General features: G+C 53.8%; 2 protein-coding genes across 4 annotated transcripts in view; one reads left to right on the top strand and one right to left on the bottom strand.

Moving 5' to 3' along the window:
* The window catches only part of TLN1 (talin 1), a 34,893-nt gene extending 24,970 nt beyond the window's left edge, over positions 1-9,923 (bottom strand). The window contains exons 1-6 of one of the 2 annotated variants that reach the window (XM_033085531.2): positions 9,826-9,923; positions 3,579-3,745; positions 1,252-1,349; positions 891-1,020; positions 507-659; positions 77-219 (exon numbers count right to left, since the gene is read on the bottom strand). In XM_033085531.2, the coding sequence (XP_032941422.1) occupies positions 77-219; positions 507-659; positions 891-1,020; positions 1,252-1,349; positions 3,579-3,708 (654 nt within the window). In that variant the 5' untranslated portion in view covers positions 3,709-3,745; positions 9,826-9,923. The remainder of the gene's footprint in view (positions 1-76; positions 220-506; positions 660-890; positions 1,021-1,251; positions 1,350-3,578; positions 3,746-9,825) is intronic. The other variant, XM_033085532.2, reaches the window with a different exon arrangement.
* A 374-nt stretch (positions 9,924-10,297) lies between these two features.
* CREB3 (cAMP responsive element binding protein 3) lies at positions 10,298-17,342 on the top strand. 2 transcript variants are annotated; one of them, XM_033085986.2, is made up of 11 exons: positions 10,298-10,393; positions 10,810-11,255; positions 11,918-12,055; positions 12,138-12,396; positions 12,616-12,728; positions 12,949-13,041; positions 13,519-13,625; positions 14,939-15,007; positions 15,163-15,247; positions 15,381-15,462; positions 15,915-17,342. In XM_033085986.2, exons 3-11 carry the CDS (start codon positions 11,918-11,920, stop codon positions 16,253-16,255), a joined length of 1,287 nt encoding a protein of 428 aa, XP_032941877.1. In that variant the 5' UTR covers positions 10,298-10,393; positions 10,810-11,255; the 3' UTR covers positions 16,256-17,342. The 2 variants fall into 2 exon arrangements, with proteins under 2 accessions (XP_032941877.1, XP_032941878.1); XM_033085987.2 differs by lacking the exon at positions 10,298-10,393 and adding an exon at positions 10,421-10,538.
* The last annotated feature ends 728 nt before the right edge of the window (positions 17,343-18,070 follow it).

The following is an 18,070-nucleotide window of genomic DNA, read 5'->3' as shown; positions in this document are numbered from 1 at the left end:
TGACAAAAACTTCAACCACCAGACTTGTCAGGGGCTGGCAGGAAGCAGTGGAACCAGGTGCTCTGGGAAGCTGTACCTGCACATAGAGCAGGTTGAGCTGCACAGGATCTCTTGAGTCCACGTTCTGATCAGAGTAGAAGAATTTGCGCCGCAGCAGCAATGTTTCATTGTCATCGATGCCTTGTTCACGCAGGGTCCGGCCGTGATCCAGCCAGTTCACTGCAGACAAAGCCAGGGTGTGAGCAGGGACAGGCACCAGGGCACAGCTGGTCCCAGCCCTGGGGCTGCTTATGCTGAGCAAGAAATGGATGTCTGCCAGATGCATCTCAGCTCTCACCCTTCTGCCCTGGGCCCCCAAGCAGGACATATTCTAGGGAGCACATGCACATGTTCCCTCATCCATATGTTCCTCTCCACACCCTCGTCCCCTCACAGGGGTCCCTGCTCCCCTTCACCAAGGCCATCAGCACAGGCTGACCCCATTCCCAGCACATCCAGGCACCCACACTCATCATCTGTGTGCAATTTCTGCTTGAGCTTCTCCATCTTCTTCTCATCTCGCAGCAAGGTCTTGTCCTTCTTGAGGGTGCCAGTAACCTCTTCCTTCTTCTCTTCCATGATCTCCCGTACAAGTGAATACTCATCATAGTTGGTGATGCCTGCAGTAGAGCAAAGAACCAAACTCAGCAGGAACTGCTCTGCCAAACACAGAGCATGGAGCAACGCAGGGATGCAGAGCCGCATCCTGACCCCAGGGTCACGCACCCCTCAGATACCCCTGCTGCCAGGCCATCTGCCACAGAGCTGCTGCTGCTGCCCCAGAAGCCTGTCAGATTCTGCCATTCTCTGCCCACCTCCCTTCTTCCCCCCTGTTGCTGTCCTCTCCTCACCAATCCGGGCACATATTGTCATGAGCATGTCCGTGACAGTTTTGGAGTCATCCACCATCACTGTTTTCACTGTCCCATCCAGCATGCGGATCTTCAGGGGCCGCTGCTTCTTCTTATACTCCATGGTATCCTGCAGGGACAGCAGAGCACGGCTACCAGCAGTGGCACCAGTGCAGGGCACCCACATCCCATCAGGCCAACAGCTCCCCCCTGTGCAGGGCAACTGTGGCGGTGAGAGGGCATGCTGCAGGGCACAATGCAAGGCAGCACAGCAGGCACCCATACCACCTCCACGCTGGGAGCAAGACATCCAACCACAGAGCAAAGGATGCAGCTGGAAGGATGTGGGATGGATACTTACCCCATTGCGAAGCATGTAGTAGTCCAGAGCCTTCCCAGCCTCCAGCCAGATTCCTTTCTTTGGGTCTTCATCCGAGAGGAAGAGTCCAAAATCATTGGCTGAAAAACAGATAAAGTCTCTGACAGGGTAGTCCTGAGCAGCACAGGGACACCACGACGCCACTCTGTACCCAGAGACATGCACTGGTGCAGCCCAGTGCCTGAAGCACAGTAGCCCTGTGAATGCTGGAGCCTAAACCTAATAAGTGGGCAACAAGGCTGGCACAGAAGCTCTGAGGTTTTACCACAGTTATCTATAGAAAAAATCATCAGTGGCATGCCTATGCAATGTTGAACTTGGAACTGACAGACACAACAGAAGGAAGAGCTTGCAGTTGTGGCTGACAGCTCTCTGAAATCTTCAGTACAATGTGTAAGTAGTGAAAATAAAGTAGCAAAATGCTGGGGATCACCAGGAATGGTGCTGGGAACTGGTCTATAAAATCTAGGCAATCCACACATTGAGCACTCTCTAGTGGTAGGGTCTGCATCTCCTCAGGACATGGTACAGTTTGAAAAGATAAACTTGAGTGATGGAACCTTGGTTTGAGGGACTAGGGGAGGTGGGACTCCTCTTTTTGCAGAAGAGGAGACTGAAGGAGAATGGGCTCAAGGCTGAGAAGGTCTCAGAGGTGGTGAGTAAATATCATACACAAATTTCTGCTCCCTCAGTATGGGGTATCTGGTGAAAAGGTTGCTGTGGAGCCTGGGCAGTAGCTCCTCAGCTCAGACCCACAGGGACAGGCCTATTTTCATGTAGCAAGAGGCCAGGACCACGCCTGGCTTTGCCCTGGAAAGGTCCGTCCCCACCTCTGTAACAATCCTGCGCCGCAGGCTGTCTTGGTTGGCTATGTTTATAACTCGTCATCTTGTTGGCAGCTCTCTTTGGGGAGGGACAAATTCCTGAGCCGCCCTGCGCCAGCCTGGCTAACTAACACTGCCGTTAGAATCCTACTAAACAGGGAGCAGAAAAATCATGAAAGCGTGCCATTTTATTTTTGAAGTTAAAAAAAACAACAAAAAACCAAGCTGTTTTCAAAGCAAATTCCAAAAGGATAAATCCAAAGCACTGAAAACTGAGCAGCTTGCCCCAGATCCACGGGCTGGGCGGGGAGAGGCACTTCCTGAGACAGAGCAAGAGCAGAGCTGGAAACTTACACCAAAGCTCCTCCAGCCCAAAGGTGACCAAAAAACAGGGCTGCTCAAAAAAGCAGCCCGAGTGACCATGAGTAAGGAGAGCAAAAAGAAATAAAAGCTGCAAGGAACACATAGGAAAAGAAAGGCTGTGAGCAACTGAAAAGGAACGCAGGAATAAGAAGTTCCCTTTAAGGCCTTCCCCTTGCTGCTTTTTTTATAAACAGGCTGGCTCACACCCAGGAGCAGGAAATGCAATGCTCCTTCCAACACTATAGCCCTACATATCCAAAGACATCCAGTCCCTTGCTGAAGCTGAAAGCCATCATCTGCTGGACTGCTGACCAGCCGGGCATGGCGCGAGAAGGCATTTCCTTTCAACCTCAAGGAATGTGCTGCTCCCAGATGTCGCCGCACTCCCCCTCCTCTTCCCACGACTCTTGACCTCCACTTTGCTGCCTCTCCTCTGTGGCACAGCTGCTTTTGGGGGTTGCAGGGACTCAGGAGAGCCCCTGAGACAGCGTCCCAGAGCTCCAACCCCCTATCCATGATGGGGACAAGCCACATCCGTGTGGGCGTGAGTCACATCATGAGCTCATGAGCCATAGGCTAAATTGTGAGCCTAGCGGCAGCAAGAAAATACTAGAGCTGAGGCAGCCTAGAAAGGTAATGGAGTGCCAGCACAGGTCTGGCAGAGAGCTGCCAGTGGGAGACAGACCTAGTGGAGATTATATATATCCCAAGAAAGAAAAAAATTAACTCGAATAGTTTATTAATGTTTGCTATGAACCCTGCAACTGTTTAAACCCACGCAGCCCTAGCTAGTGGTGATGAATGCAAGTAGGACAGAAGAGCAGAGAGAGAAAGGGCAGCGGACTCAAATTGCTTAAAGAGTTATTTCACTTCCAAATGTGGTTTCCTAATTTCTAAACACATAAATGTTCTTCTGGGTTGTCAGGGAGGGAAGTCTGAGAAGCTCAGAGCCTCACGTCAACTGGGCAAGAGGACTCTGACCCTGCTCCCCCTGCTCCACCACTTCACGGGGAAAGAGCCAGCCAGAGAGGCACAGACAGAAAAGAAAAGGAAGACCAGTGAAACGTCAGGAGTTAAGCCACAGCAGCCTTGGCATGGCAGCCAGTCCCACCATGGACTTACACTGTCCTATCTGTGCCTCGGGCACCCGCTCACGGATCATCCGGCAGGCGTCGTACACCATGGTGGAGGGCTCAAACTGCATCGTCTTCACCACATTGCCAATGCTGATCTTCAGTGAGAGGGCAACCATGGTGGCGGCTGGGCTGTCCCCACTCCTGCGTCACCTGCTGGAGGAGACAGACGGGTGAGCTCTGACTGCCGACCCCACCAGCGTGCAGTGCGCTTGCTGCTCCTCCTTCAGCAGCACCGAAAGCCGGGACTCGGTTTCCAGTGGAAAGCAAGGACTGCAGCCTGTGCTGGTGAGCCTGTGAGAGGTCCCACTTTCCAGACCCTGGGACCTGAGATCAGCACTGGGACCCCCACATCCTTGTCTTAAAGTCCCAAAGCCAATTTTACTCAATTTTACTTGCCTGTACGACAGCAGCTGGTACCCAACAGAGATATTGCCAGGGAGAGGAAGTGAGCATGAGGGAGCACACTAGATAAGCTGTGAGAGCATGATGGAAGGGGTTATAATTAAACCTGCCATGACACAGAAGCCACAAGAGGAAAACCAAGCTTCAACCCAGAGCTGGCAGGGCCCTCCCCCAGCTATCAGGACCCCTCATGTTGCCAGCAGACAGTGCTGAGCAGACAGCCTGAGCAGAGAGGGATGGAAAAGCCTGAAGCTGCCAGGGACAAAAGATAAGGGCACCAGGCACTGAATTCACACGTTAAATACAATCACCTGGGAAAAGCACCACTCACACCCAAGGAGTGCTCATGAGATCAGGGTCTACAGCAGCAGCAGATATGCACCAACCCAGGGCACAGGATAATGCACAGGAGGGCAGGTCTCACTCTATGGGCATACAAGAGCCACACCATGCCATCTAAAAAAAGGCTCAAGCTGAATGCAGCTTCAAGAATCAGCTTCATAGAATATAATCACAGAAACATCAGGGTTGGAAGATGACCCAGCCCAACCACCCATGCAGCACTACCACAGTAATCCCTAAACTACTAGATCTTATCATCCAGCACCAGAGCTAGATGACTTTTAAACACCTCCAGAGATGGTGACTCCACCACCTCCCTGGGCAACCTACTACAATGTCTCATCACTTGAAGAGTGAATTTTTTTTTTCTGATATCTAATCTGAATCTCCTTGTCTCAACTTAAGGCTATTTCCTCTTGTCCTCTCACTGCAGGCATGGCAGAAGAGACTGCCTGCCATGTCACTACAACCTCCTTTCAGGTACTTCCAGAGTTCAGGCTTAAAGGATTGCAAAGAACAGCTTCAGAGCAAGTGCCCCTCAACAGAGCTCCAAAACACCAACTTTAATAATACCTAATCAAAACTGCAATATTTGTATTGCAGGGTAAAAAGATGAAAGAAGTTACAGAAGTAAAAGGAGTGCCCCACATAAGTGCCCCACTTGCCTGATGCAGTTTGTAAGAGTCCTTTCCTTCAGGTCTACCCACTGTGAAACAGCTTTCAGCGCTTCTCCAGGTTGCAAAACCCTTCACGGGTCCCTGCCAAGTCTTTTGCTCCTGCCCCACTGGTCCATGCCCTTCTCAACATTCCCTGGCCCTGTCTGGGCTCAACACAATGCTCTCCAGCAGGTGACATGCCTTTTCCTCTCCCTGAGAGCCAGCTCATTCAGAGGGAGTCCCCGGTTCTGCTGACCCAGGATGCCTTGTCTTTAAACTCCAGTGATGGGAGGATGCAAGAGCACTGGTGGGATGCACATCTGCTTATACTCTTGCGGATTGATTTGCTCCTACCAGACTTCCTATTAAGGCTCTCAGGGAAAGCTGATGTTGCATCCTCAGCCTGGCCTGGGAAGGTTCTTGGGAAAACGTGCTGGCAGCCTTCCTTTGCAGTGAAGCAGCACTTGGCGAGTCTGCGCATCCCTGCCTGGCACTGCCAGCTCTGGTACCTCTGGGAGGGGGTACACCAGTGCAGGCTGCTCCCAAACACAGACCCGAGCAGTCTAGGGGTAGGATCCGTGTCCAGTTGTGGCCAGCAGCAAGTCAGAGGGCAGGGGCCCAGCTCCCGTAGAGCCATAAAGCCACGCTGGTGCTGCGGGGTGGGAGGCAGGGACCAAGGAGCATGCCGCCTCCGCCAGCACATGGAGCGGCTCCAGCTCTGCATTCCTGAGCCGTTCTGCAATGTTTCTGCAGAGGCCCGTGGCCCCCACTGTCTCTGCTGCTGAGGAATGAAATGCACTTCGTCTGGAGTGAGGGAGCCCATCGGCAGAGGGAAGGAGGTGGCAGAGGCACCCGCCTGTGCCGCTGCCATCTATCCGGAAGCATCAGCAATGCTGTGGAGCTGAACAAACGAGGAACACCCTGTCATGGAAAGGGTTTTCAAAGTATTTTATATGCAGGGCGGGCTGCTGCGGTCACCAGGCCAACTTCTCTACATCTAAAAATATTCTCAAGTTGAGCATAAAGCTGCCTTCCATCCCTCTGCAGGAAAAATGAGAGCAGGCCACTGACAAGACAAGGTCAGAGAAAGACCATGGAGGAAGAAGTGGAGGACGTTGGACAGTAGAGAGGAACTGAGAGGAGCCAGGATATCTATCACTATTTCTGCATCCTCTTCTTGCCCTCTCAAAGCCACCCAAAACCAGACACTGCAACAGAGGCACCCCTTAGCACACTCTTCACAGTGGTCACTGTGCTTCCCAAGACCCCAAAAGAAGATGACTGCTCAAGCCTTCCCACTCCCAAACACTTAAAAAAAATGACAGAGCTCAGCAGGGAAGATGCTGATGACACCAAGGAAGACCTCAAAGAAAGGGGAGATGGTTCACTTCAATTTCCGTATTCTATGGAAAAAGTCCAGGCTCTAGCAGCTAAACTTTGCTGATGGCAGTGTCTAGAGCAGAAGCATTCTCTACTGCAGAATGACACCTCCTCAAACTGGGGTGAGGTTCATCACCAAAATGTGACAACTAATCACACAGGGTTTGCAAATCTGCCGCCTAGTGTGAAGGTATCAAGGCAGGGCTCAGCCTCTATAGACCTCTCCCCTCCAGGAACCATGTGGAGAGAAAAGTTGGACTAGATGTAACAAATGAGACAGCGTGGGAGCCTGGCAGTGCAAACCAGAAAAAAAAATGAAAAGGACAGTGAAATACAAGCTGTCCCCCTAGAAAGAAAAAAACAAAAAAACCAAACAAACCAAGTCTCAATGAACACACACCAAATTTTTGCTGGCTCACCTCCAGAGAAAGCAAACCCATTCTCAGTCAAACCTATTCTCAATCACGTTGTCAGTATGCAAAGTAAGATAAGGCACCGGAGCAGTCGGATTAACACACTTCTGCATTTTATAGCAAGCTGTACGCAACCCTTTTTGTACCACAGGCACACTTCTGATCCCAAGATGACGAGGGGGACAGGGTAACCTTGATGGGGTCCCACCACTTCCCCCAGGAGCTGTTGTGGCTTCCTCCATCTCACTTCATGCAAGGTGAGCAAAACCAAGACGGTGGTGTTGGCCTCCAGGCTCTCCCTGAGGGCAGGGTCAGTGCAGGCAAGGCTGCAGGCAGACAGCACTGTGTGGCCCAAGGAAGCACCGCGTCATTGCTGGGGACCACTGACAGCAAATTTTTGGTCATGTGAAGGAACTGCTATATTTTTGTCAGACGAGTTCACTGCTGCAGTAACGGTTACAGGGGAGGGTTTGTGTCTTAAAAGACCAAAAAAAAAAAAACCAAACTTCAACTGTGGACAGTTGGAACATTTGTGACGAGTTTCCAGAAGCTGCAAATCTCCAGATGCAACAGTTCTGCCATTTTTATTACACTCTCCCTTAAGAGATGCTCTGAAAGAGGTTTAGTAAAGGAGTTTGGTTTTTTCCTTCTTTTTTTTTTATGTCAATAACAAATTTCACCTGGGAAATTTAACCACCCTTGGACGGGCAGCTGGCTGCAGGAAGTTTTATCAGCTGCAAACCATTTCAGGACTGGGGTTTTCCACAGGCACAGCCCAGTCAGTCAGCCACCAGCACTGCTAGGAAGATACCAGGCCACCAAAATGCAGTTCATGCAGCAGTGGCTTGGCTGGCATCTGCACTCCAGCACCATCAACAGGGTCAAAAATTAAGCTGGTAAGAAGCTAGACTAGGCTCTGGCTGGGTTCTCCTGTGTTCTCCAGCTCAGGACCAGTACACACAGCCACAGCAGGCACTGAGGTAGACAGGGCTCAGCCCTGCACCAATGGGAAGGCTGAGCCAGCAGCTCCAGATGGTTTAGTGTCACACGCTGCTGAGACCGTTCAGCCCAGTTCCTCTTTCCCAGCTGCATGTCCACGTCAGATGGGAGGACAGTTTCTTCCAGCTGAGACCGAGCTTGCTCCTGGGGAGCATAAGTGGCTGTCAACGCCAGATACAGCACCCCTGCAAACACTCTGCTGTTATCCATGGCTAAAGACAGGAGCATCCTCTCACTCCTGCAGGGAGAGCAGCCTTGCTCTGCATGGGAAGTGGGCAGGGGCCAGGCAGCTGGGCTGGAGGATGACAGCCGCAGCCTGCCTGTCTGCTCACACGCACTGCACTGAAGCAGCTCCGGCCTTTAACTGCCCACATTTCTCACACATCTCACATCCTGTCTCCTCCTGTTAGGCATCCCCTGACTTCCAAAGGCATGGAGCACGAATCATGGCACCTCAAGACTGCCCAAGATGCATGATGAAGGCAGGCATGGGGGCCAGTGGGACTCCAGCCGCAGCCTCTCCTGCATTCTTAGCAAGCTGGCCCTCAAGCACAGGACCCCAAAAGCAGGGGTTGAGGTGCAGTGGATGTTGTCATAACCTCCGGAAAGCACCAGGTGCCCTGATCCAGGCACCCATGCTTCCCACAAGCACTGGGCAGGCAGAAAGGTGAAAGAAAGAAGACAGCGTGGCTGCATTTTGCAGTAATTTCATCCAGCAGCCAGCAAAGCTCAGCGAAAAGAACACCCCACAGGACCCTTTTCCCCTTTCCTCAGCCTTTCCACTCACTCCTTCCTAAATCTAATGGGATGTGTCACTTTGGGAAGCACCAGATTCCTGCCGCTGCCATTCAGCAAGGAAACTGAGTGCTTGGGTGGTGCTCCCCATGCACCATCAAAGATTCACTTAGCACTTGGGGGGTTTCACCCTATGAAATGGGGAGAGGCAGGTGATCTGAACCCTTCACTGGGCAATGCACATGTTTTGGCAAAATTAAAGACCCCAAAACTATGCGCCCTCCCCTTCTCAGAAGGGAGGCTCGGGCAGAGAGAACGAAGTAAACAATTATCGCTACCAAATATGGGTCTAACAGCCAGCGATGAAGCCACGGCAGAAGCATGTAGACATCCTGCCGGCAGATTCAAAGGGATGGGGAGCTTGCAGGGGCTCGGGTAGGATTCGGCAGGGAACAGGCAGAGGATGGGGCAGCGTTTGCCCTTGCCCGGTTAGTTGTTTCGGCCGGGACATGGTGGGGATCCAAGCCTTCCCGGTTGGGGCCAGTCCCACCCTGCATGGGAACCACTCCAGCGCCCCATCCCGGGGCTATGGTCAGCTATCTGTCCTGGTGGGAGCTGCTGCGGTGACCTCCCTGGCTTCGGTGCGCCCATGGGAAGCGTTATGCCCTCGTGTCTCCACCCAAATCCACGCAGCAGGACACAGACACCCTGGTATCTCACTTTTCCCCACGTCCCGGCAGGGTGGGCGGGAGCCGGGAGAAAAGCGGAGCCGGACCTGCCCCAAAGGCAGCCCCACGGACCGGCGGCCACAGCCAGCCTTGTTCAGTCCGGTCCCCAGGGACCCCCGAGGTGGGGATGCTGGCCCGGGCCTGGCCAGGGGGGACTGCAGGCCCGGCCTGGTGGGGCAGGGCAAGGGCAGGGCCGGGAATAACGTGGCCGAGGATAACGTGGCCGCGCCAGTCCGTGCTGCCCCCGAGCCTTCGGTGGGCTTCGGTACTCGGGTGGCGCCGGCCCCACGGGCGATCTGGGCACGCCCTAAAATCTGAGTGAACCCCGGAAGCCCCCAGGTCACCGCACCCCGCGGACAAGCTCCGGTTGGAGCAGAGAAGCCCGAGTAACCGGGAAGCTGCTTCCTCCCTGCCGCCCCGCCATTTACCGGGCGGGGTGCGGGCGCAGGGTCCCCGGGATATCCGTTTCCGGCAGCCCCCCGAGAGCGAGAGTGCTGCCGGTCTGCAGGACCCCACTCCGCAGCCCCCCCTCCCCGGTTACCGGGACACCGTGTGTCCTCCGTTCCCCGTCCCCGTACCTTTGCGCGGGCAGGAGCAGCGCGGCGGCCCCGCGACGCTGAGGGGAGCTGAGCGGGCGGCACCGCCTGCTTCCCGCCCCCCCCCGTCCGCCTGCCCCGCTGCGCATGCGCGGGACACCGCGCGCCGCCGGTGACACGGCAGGCCCCACACGGTGCCCCGGGGCTGCGCTCCACCCGGACACCGTGTCACGGGCAGCCCCCTCCCACGGACAGCGCTACTCTGCCCGCACGGCCCGGCCCGACGCCCCGGGGCTGGGCACGGTTCCGCGCTCGCGCTGGGGGGTCGTGCTTCGCCCGCTGCTCACACCGCACCCCCGGGCACCCGCCCGCGTCGGGACACCCCTGGGGCGCCGCAGGACCCCGGGCCCACCGCCCTCCCCTCAATCCCCTCTTTCCCCTCCCTTCCCCGCGCTCCCGCCGCCCGCGCGCGCGCGCTCCCGCCTCCCACGCGCCCCCTCGCAACCAATGGGCGAGCGGGGCGTCAGCGCGGGAGGGGCAGGGGCGGTGCGCGCGACCTGCCGGAAGAGGGGTGACGTCACCGCGGTGCGTTGGGAGCGGCGGCGCTGAGGTGAGGGGCGGGAGCGCTCCGGGCAGGACGGGGGGTCGGCGGCCGCTGCTTTGAGGGCCCAGGAGGTCCGGGGATTAGGGGATCCGTGATCCGGCCCGCGGCCGGGGCTGCGAGGGGCTGCCTGGTTCTCCTTGGGTCTCCTTGGGTGGGTATCCCCGACCCTGCGCTCCCGTCACCCTTCCTTTTGCCGCACCTGCTCCTCCTATTACCTTGCTGTCTGCCACGCTCCCTGGGGGGAGTCTCCTTCGAGTCTATGGAAGCCATGGGCTCTGGCATTGACCGGGTTTGCCCAGCTCCTCTTCCTCTAGCTGTTCCACTTTCTGGGGACTGGGCACTGCCCCGACCCTCTGGTTTTGGGTGGGGTTTCAGGTGGTTTAGGTGGCATTCTATTTTTTTCTGGTTTTTTTTTTTTTCAGACTGTGAAACTTGACAGCTAGATGTGAAAGCTTAGCAGTGCTGATGGAGAGGTGTGATGGATGCCTGCGCTCTGACAGCCTGAGCGGTGCCTTGGCTCGGGCATCGCCCACGGGCCGGCCGGGCTGATCCCGCTGCAGCCATGCGAGGCCGCCTCTCCTCAGGGACCGAGGCTCCTGGGCCATGTCTCCTCAGGACATAACAGCAGCAGCCCGAGCTGGGACCAGGCAAAGATAAAGCTGCCACAGCCACACAGGTGCAAAGTGCCAGGGTGGTGTTTGGCTGCAAGTCTGTCACTTTGCCCTCCAAGTACCTGTGGCCACCTCGAGCCACTGAGCTCTGCTGCTCTCCTGCTGCCGGGCCTGACCTCCCTGGCAGCAGGGACAACTCTCCTGGTCACTCCTCTGGGCTGAGAGACGCTTTACCAGTGTCTGAGCTCTACAGTGAGGTAAGGAGAGTGTTACCGTTCAGCCTAAAGGTATATTGTGTGCTAGTGATATTTATATATATATACATATATTTATTTATTACAATATTCTCTTATTTATTACAAGTGTGTTAAATAGTACAGCGTTTTACAGTTGTCTGAATTACTAAGTCATCATTTAGGTCTGTCTAATCACTCATTAATTACCCTTCAATGATCACTTAATCACCATTTGATTACCATTTAATTTCTGTTCAGTCATCTATTACTTAGAATTTGATCATCATTTAATCCTTCACAGAATCCCTTTAGTTTAAACCTCAACAATGACCATTCTTAATTTTCCTGGGTATGGCACCTTCAGGCTTCTGTGGAATAGCAGAACTTTGCATGCTCTCCACACCATTAAGTCTGGGATTGTTTCACTTTTCCTGTCCTTCCTGCAACTTTTATGGGTGGAGCTTGGCTCCTGTGGCTGGGTCGCAGTAACCTTGTGGGGAAAGTACTGTGTTGTTGTCACCAGTGGTGCTATAATAGTCTGGCTGGAGAAGTACTTGTGAATTGTCCATCCCTGCTGTTGACATTCCGTGGGGTCTGTAGGGTCCCCGTGGGTCTGAGGGACACCTTAAAGCAAGGCTGGTGTCTCCTGTTGTGCCTGTACTCACTTTGGGTATCCTGCTCAGATGTCGTGCCCAGAGGAAATGGATGCCCTGGCAGAGGTGGATCTGCTTGACTTTCTTCTGAAGGATGATGCTCCCTGCCCTGAAATCCCAGGGGAGCAGAATGGTCTGCTGGAAGACTGGGGCCTGCCAGTGCCTGAGGTGAGTTGTTTGTGAGGAATTGCTGCTGAGCTGAGATTTAGGAGGTTTGTCTTCCTGCTGAGTAAAAGCTGTTCCTCTGCAGCTCCTGGACAAGGAGATGGATGACTTCATCAGCTCACTGCTGACCCCTTTAGAAGATGAACCAGACAGGCTCAGTTATTTGCCTGCCAACAATGACAGCAGCATTTCTGAGGATCAGCATCTGTCCCATTGCCTTGGTAGCAATTTTGCCAGCCGAGACATTGTGCAGGTTGATCATAACTACTCCCTTCACCAGGACTGGCCTGCACTGGAAAGTGTGAGGTCTGACATGGCAGAAGGAGATGTTACCATTGAGCTAGGTGAGTGGTGTGTATGGACTCCTTGTGCCCTGGCTACAGGCAGAAAAGAGAAAAGCAGTCCCGTATTGATTTGTTTTGGTGGGTGTCAGGCAGTGATGGAGAGAGCCAAGAGTAGAGGGTTTCTGCCGCTGTAAAATTGCTGTTTCATGCTACTTAAAGCTGGCTGGTCAGGTGCTGCCTCACTGATGCCCAGCATTTGACTCATCTTTTCTTCTCCAGGGGCATGGGTGGATTTGGAAGGTACAAGCAAGGCACTGGAACAGAGCACCAGTTCCCCCATTGCTGTTGCTGTGGAAGATGAACTCCAGCTTGTGCCTGGAGCCGTTGTACAGGTACTGACTCCCATTCCTGTGGACCCCAGCCTTTGCTTCTGCTCACATCTCTCCCTTCTCTTCTGACTTGGCTCCTGTGAGGGATATCTCTGAGAGAAAAAGTGGCACAGCTTTGGGAGAGCTGATTCCAGTTCTTTATGTTTGCTACATGCCCTCTCTGACCCAGGGTAGACTCCGTGTATTTTGCATTTTCAGTAGGCTTATTCTTGCTGTTTTCCAGTCTGACTTCCCAGAGTTGGTCCTGACAGAGGAGGAGAAGCAGCTCCTGGAAAAAGAAGGTGTTACACTACCAACCTGCCTGCCACTGACCAAAGTGAGTCCTCACTAGAACCAAACAGACTTAGGCCACTCAAATGTGTCAGGTTGTGTAAGGGTTTGAAACTACAGGACAGCGCCTTGATGAGAATACTGTTGTCCAGGTGCTGTGTTCAGGGCAGTGTCCTTTTCCTCCTTTTGAGTCCAGGGCATTGTCCATCTGCCCAGCAGCTTCAGTCTCCCTAGTCATGGCTGTTTTTAGGAGGCAGTTACACCACAAGTGCCTCCAGCTATTTTTTCCTGCTTGCCAAGTGACTTGTGAGCTGTGTACTTTTCATTTCCCTCAGGTATGCCTTACTTTTGCTATGTCAGCTGCTGGCTGCATGAGCAGGTCAGGGTTTGCCTTGCAGTTTATTTAGTGATGTGGGAAGGACGGAGGACACAAGCACTCGGGCTAGGCACTGACGTGTGTGTGATCTGAGGGAGTGAGATTGCCAACACCCTGGGATTGCTGTTAATGAGATGATCCTTGCAGGCTGAAGAGCGAGTTCTGAGAAAAGTGCGTCGTAAGATTCGGAACAAGCAGGCAGCTCAGGATAGTCGTCGCCGGAGGAAGATCTATGTGGATGGCCTGGAAAACAGGTATGGTCACACAGTGTCATCCAACACTGAGGGGACTCGTATGTTCTTTTAGGCATCCTTGGCAAATGATGACGGCACTGAATTGTAGTTTCAATCAGAACTTCACTTTCCTATCATGGTACGATTAGTATAGCAGAGGATTTGTTATTAGAATGGCACAGTTTTCCTACAAGCATAATCAATATAATGCAGTCTATAAGCAGTGTAATACAGTCTATAAGCAGTGTAGTTTATCATACAACTTAACTTACAATTTCTAATCACCTGCATTCTAATACATCTTGACTTACAATTTCTAGTCACCTGGGCCCTCTGTATATTGGATCAGATCTTAATAGATGGTTCTGCGTATTAATGTAACGATCATAACATAGATTCAAAAATGATACACGGCTCTCCCTCAGTCATGGGAGGAAGCAGGCAATGGTAGACGTGTCCCTAAGCAGAGGGGTCCTAAGCTGTCCAGCAGAAATTCTACTCCCAAGGTGCCCCTTAGGACTTCCTAATTGCTTGATTTTGTGGACAATGCACTCTGTGCTGTTGTGCTTGCCTGCTCTGTGATAGGGCTGTCAGCAGCACAGCTGGCTGTGTGCCTGCAACCTTCAAGGCCGGTATGGGAAGGGCCTGGTGCCCAGGGACTTTCAGGCTGGTGTGAAGGAGAAGAAGAAATCTGTTTGTTTTAGTACTTAGTGCGCAGAACCTTCAGTGCCTGACAAGGGGAAGGGAATGAATACGTGACCTGGTGGGTCACAGAATGGCTGCTCCCCTCCTGCATGGCCTTAGTTGTGCTGACCACATTGCCAATCTGGGAACAAGGGATGCCTGTCACCAGCTGCTGTGCTGTTCAGCTGCTGGGCTCATGCCACCCTGGGCAGAAAGTGAGGCTAGCCCTGGGGCAGCAGCCCTCTGCAGAGGGTTTAGAACATCAGGGTAAGGCCTGCCTAGTGCTCTTGTGCTTGGAGATGGCCTAGAGCTTGCTCTGTTCAAGCCAGCTAGCCAACCTTCTAGGTCAAATGGGTTTTCCTGGTCAGGCTAGTTAGTAATACAATAATACAGATCTGCAGGGCTGGTGTGCTGCTAGGAGTGAGCATCCATAGGGGTTAGTCAACTGTTTCTCTGCAGGACTGGCAGGGCTTCTCATATCTGGTATAAGGTGGTGCTCTCTGGGCTTTGCTGTAGGTGATACCAGCTGAACCCTAGGACAAATTTTGTCTGCCCCAGCCACCCAGAGGTGATGACTGATGTGAAGTCTCCAATGTTGACCAACAAAATCTCTCTGTTTTTCCCCCACGCCTCTTGTTCTTCCTGGGAAGGGTGGCAGCCTGCACAGCTGAAAACCATGAACTGGAGAAGAAGGTGCAGCAGCTGCAGAAGCAGAACATGTGAGTTTGTCTTGTTGGGCTTGGCAGGAGGTGTGGTGGGGAAGGCTGTTCCTCTTTGCAGGACTGTTGCCTGTCCCTGGCTGCAGATGGTGGAGGGAAGTGTGCAGCTCTAGGTCCAGCTGCTGCGCTAACCTGCATTTCCTGCTCTCCTGCAGGTCACTGGTCAGGCAGTTGCAGAAGCTGCAGGCCTTGGTGAGACGATCCACCCCCAAAACTACCAGAAGAAAAACCTGCACCATGGTAAGTTGCTTCAGCCCCAGTGTTTGTGGAGGAGTCTGCTGTCCTCACAAGTTTGGAAGAGTGGCGTTTATTGCATTTAGTGATGCCTGTCCATCTCCTTTGCTGAGATCTGTACTGATCTTTCTACTTCCAGATTGTGGTTCTGTCCTTCTGCCTCGTTCTGTCCCCCAGCATCCGCTTACCTGGGAGCGTAGAGCCACAGCAGGAGCTTAAGGGTGAGTGCCCAGGTTGTGGCTGAGGTGCCTGGGTTGGGGCTGAGGTGTGGCTCCAGGTGAAGTGCTGCCTTTCACAGCACAACACCTTCCCCCGAGACAGCCTGAACTCTGGGGCACATCCAGCTCAACGTCCCCTTGCCCGAGGTGACCACTAGGTTTGGCTTGCTGCCTCGCCCCAGCTCTGCACTCTTCCACAGCCCTGTTGCAGAGGCGTGCCTGGAACCAGGGCCCTGTGCCAGGGGCAGTGCAAGGACAGGAGAGTTCCAATCCCTGTTGGAGCACAAACTGTACTTGTGCCTGGCAGCTGTGCAGCATCCTCTCCCTGCTTCCCTGGGAAGAGGAAGTCCTGGTTAAACAGTTTGTCCTCTCTCATGGGCTCTGTGGTGGCTCCGTCCTCAGCATGGGAGGGTGAGAGGCTGGAAATGACAGGGTTGGCTCTACTTATCTTACAGTGCTGTCAAGGCAGATCCGCGAGTTTCCGAACCAGGGAGCGCCTGACGTGCAGCATGACACTGAGCTGGAGGGCTTCAGCCCAGAGCCTGGAGACCCCTTGCTACCAGGCAACCTCAGTCAGTCATGGGAAGAGAGGCAGAGTCCGCTTAACTCCGGTCACAGATCTTTCAACGGCAACTCATCCTCTGACCCTCCGTCAGCAGCAGGCTCCAAGCTGGGCCCACCCCAGAGTGACCCTTTGCCAGCAGCAGTGCTGGTACCATGGGAATCCAAGGGTCAGGAGTGGGTGGAACACCCTGACAGAGTTCTCATCCAGCAGAACCATGCCAACGAGATGTGACCAATGCTGCATCCTGCTCCTTGGGATCATACTAGGTATCCTTTGGGGCAGAGCAACACCAACAGATTATCTATCCAAGCTGTTTCTTCTGAGTACTCTCCTGATTGCTGGCAGCTCAGAGGGTTTACCAGGGAGGAATCGTTCTGACATTTTTTATCAGGCTCATCTGAGATGGGACAGGAAATTCTGAGAACTTTGCTGTGGCTGCTGATGTGGCTTGCAGCCCAGAGTGCACTCAGTGGCTTGTGGGGATGGGCTGTGGCAGGGAGGGTGGAGGCAGATGGACTGAGATGCCAGTACTTGACTGAATGCAGTTAGCGGTGGAGGCCGCTGCCCTACTTCTTCACTGCCCAGCTGGAGATGAACAGGCACTTCTTAGTCTGTGTTGGGGCCCTAAACATGTGTCCCATGTCGCTGCCCCTTAATCCTGCAGTGCTGCCTGATTTCTCAGTGTGAGGGAGCAAGCTGACCTTCAGTGCTCTCACAGGAGTAGCCCTACCTGCTGCTGCGACAGACTCGGCATGTCGCCTGTTCCTGCTAGCTTTTGAGCCATGGTCACAGCTCCCAGCCTGGCTAGAGAAGGTAATATGAAGTCCTTCCTGAGCCATGTGTGCTATTTGCCTACTGTAAGGGCTGATCCTTTCATCTCCTGCAGGCTTCTGGGCTTCAGGGAGCAGGCATGCCTTGAGCCAGACTGCTGAGGCAGCATGTTCAGCGAGCAGCAGAGCTGCTTGCTCTTCTGAAGGCTTTCCTGGCCACAGGACAGTTTCAAAGCTGTGTCCTTGTGTGCCCAAGCCTTGCTGTGCTGGCTGGTGATGCAGTCAATAGTTCTGGGCTGAACAGAAACACTTTGAGCTGGTGAGCAGTGTCTTTGCCAGAGTGCAGCGTAGTGGTACCTGTAGAGATCTCCTTGTCCTACTGCAGGACATTCCATAGAGTCATATAGAATGGTTTGGTTTGGAAGGGGCCTCTAGAGGTCATCTAGTCCAGTTCCCCCTGCAATGAGCAGGGATATCTTCAAATTGGATCAGAATAATAATTAATAGCTTCCTTATAGAGTTTAAATAAATATTAGTGTGTGACTGTGTCCTCTGGTGGTTTTGGCGAGGTGCTGGGTGAGTGCTGGGGGCTGCACCTTGGGCTGGGAACCTTGTGGGCGAAACCCAGGGGAGGCTGGGAGGCAATGTTAGATTGATGCAGGGGAAGTCGAGGTGGCTGCGGCTGTGCAGAGGGCTTGTTGAGGCTCACTGTGGGGTTTGCAGGGCTGGTGCTCTGCTCTCACCCTGCTTCAAATGTGCGAAAGCACTCTTGGAGAAAAGTGTATGTGGTGAGCACCCAGCACCCTCCACACACACACAAACCCCCGGTGCTGCGGAAGCGAGCAGCTTCCCCTGGAGGAAGCGCGAGGAGCCGGTGTCAGCCTCCACCGCTGCTTTCATAATGGGGAGCTGCACAATCGCAGGAAGTGGAGCAGAGCCAGGGTGCTGCAACAGCCACCGGGTGGGCCTTGCCTGCTGTGGGGTTGCTAAATTCAGGCTTTTCCCTAGGTCTGCTTGGGGTCAGTGGGTCCGCAGGAGGCACTGGCAGACCAGTGGGTCCGCTGGCGGCACTCTGAGCTCAGTGTAGGATTTGGGAGCGTGGCACTTCAGCAAGGCAGTGGGTGCAGGAAGCTTCACACTTGCATCCCACCCACGGAACAAAAGCAAACAACTTACGAGACAACAAACATTGTGTCCGGAAGCGAGACAGCCAAGGAGTGGCTCACCCAGAGCCTGTGCCTCAGGACAGGTAACAGCATGCTCCCAACAGGGCTGG

The sequence above is a fragment of the Catharus ustulatus genome, chromosome Z (genome assembly GCF_009819885.2).
Source record: "Catharus ustulatus isolate bCatUst1 chromosome Z, bCatUst1.pri.v2, whole genome shotgun sequence".
NCBI lineage: Eukaryota > Metazoa > Chordata > Aves > Passeriformes > Turdidae > Catharus > Catharus ustulatus.
Note: the sequence above shows the minus strand (reverse complement) of the source record. Positions and strands in the feature narration are given on the sequence as shown.

What these genes read in the sequence shown, in the direction of transcription:
- CREB3 (XM_033085986.2), top strand. Translation starts at nt 11,918, where the DNA reads ATGTCGTGCCCAGAGGAAATGGATGCCCTGGCAGAGGTGGATCTGCTT. An exon ending in AGATGTTACCATTGAGCTAG is followed by an intron (nt 12,397 to 12,615) that starts GTGAGTGGTGTG and finishes TTTCTTCTCCAG; the next exon opens with GGGCATGGGTGGATTTGGAA. An exon ending in GCCACAGCAGGAGCTTAAGG is followed by an intron (nt 15,463 to 15,914) that starts GTGAGTGCCCAG and finishes CTTATCTTACAG; the next exon opens with TGCTGTCAAGGCAGATCCGC.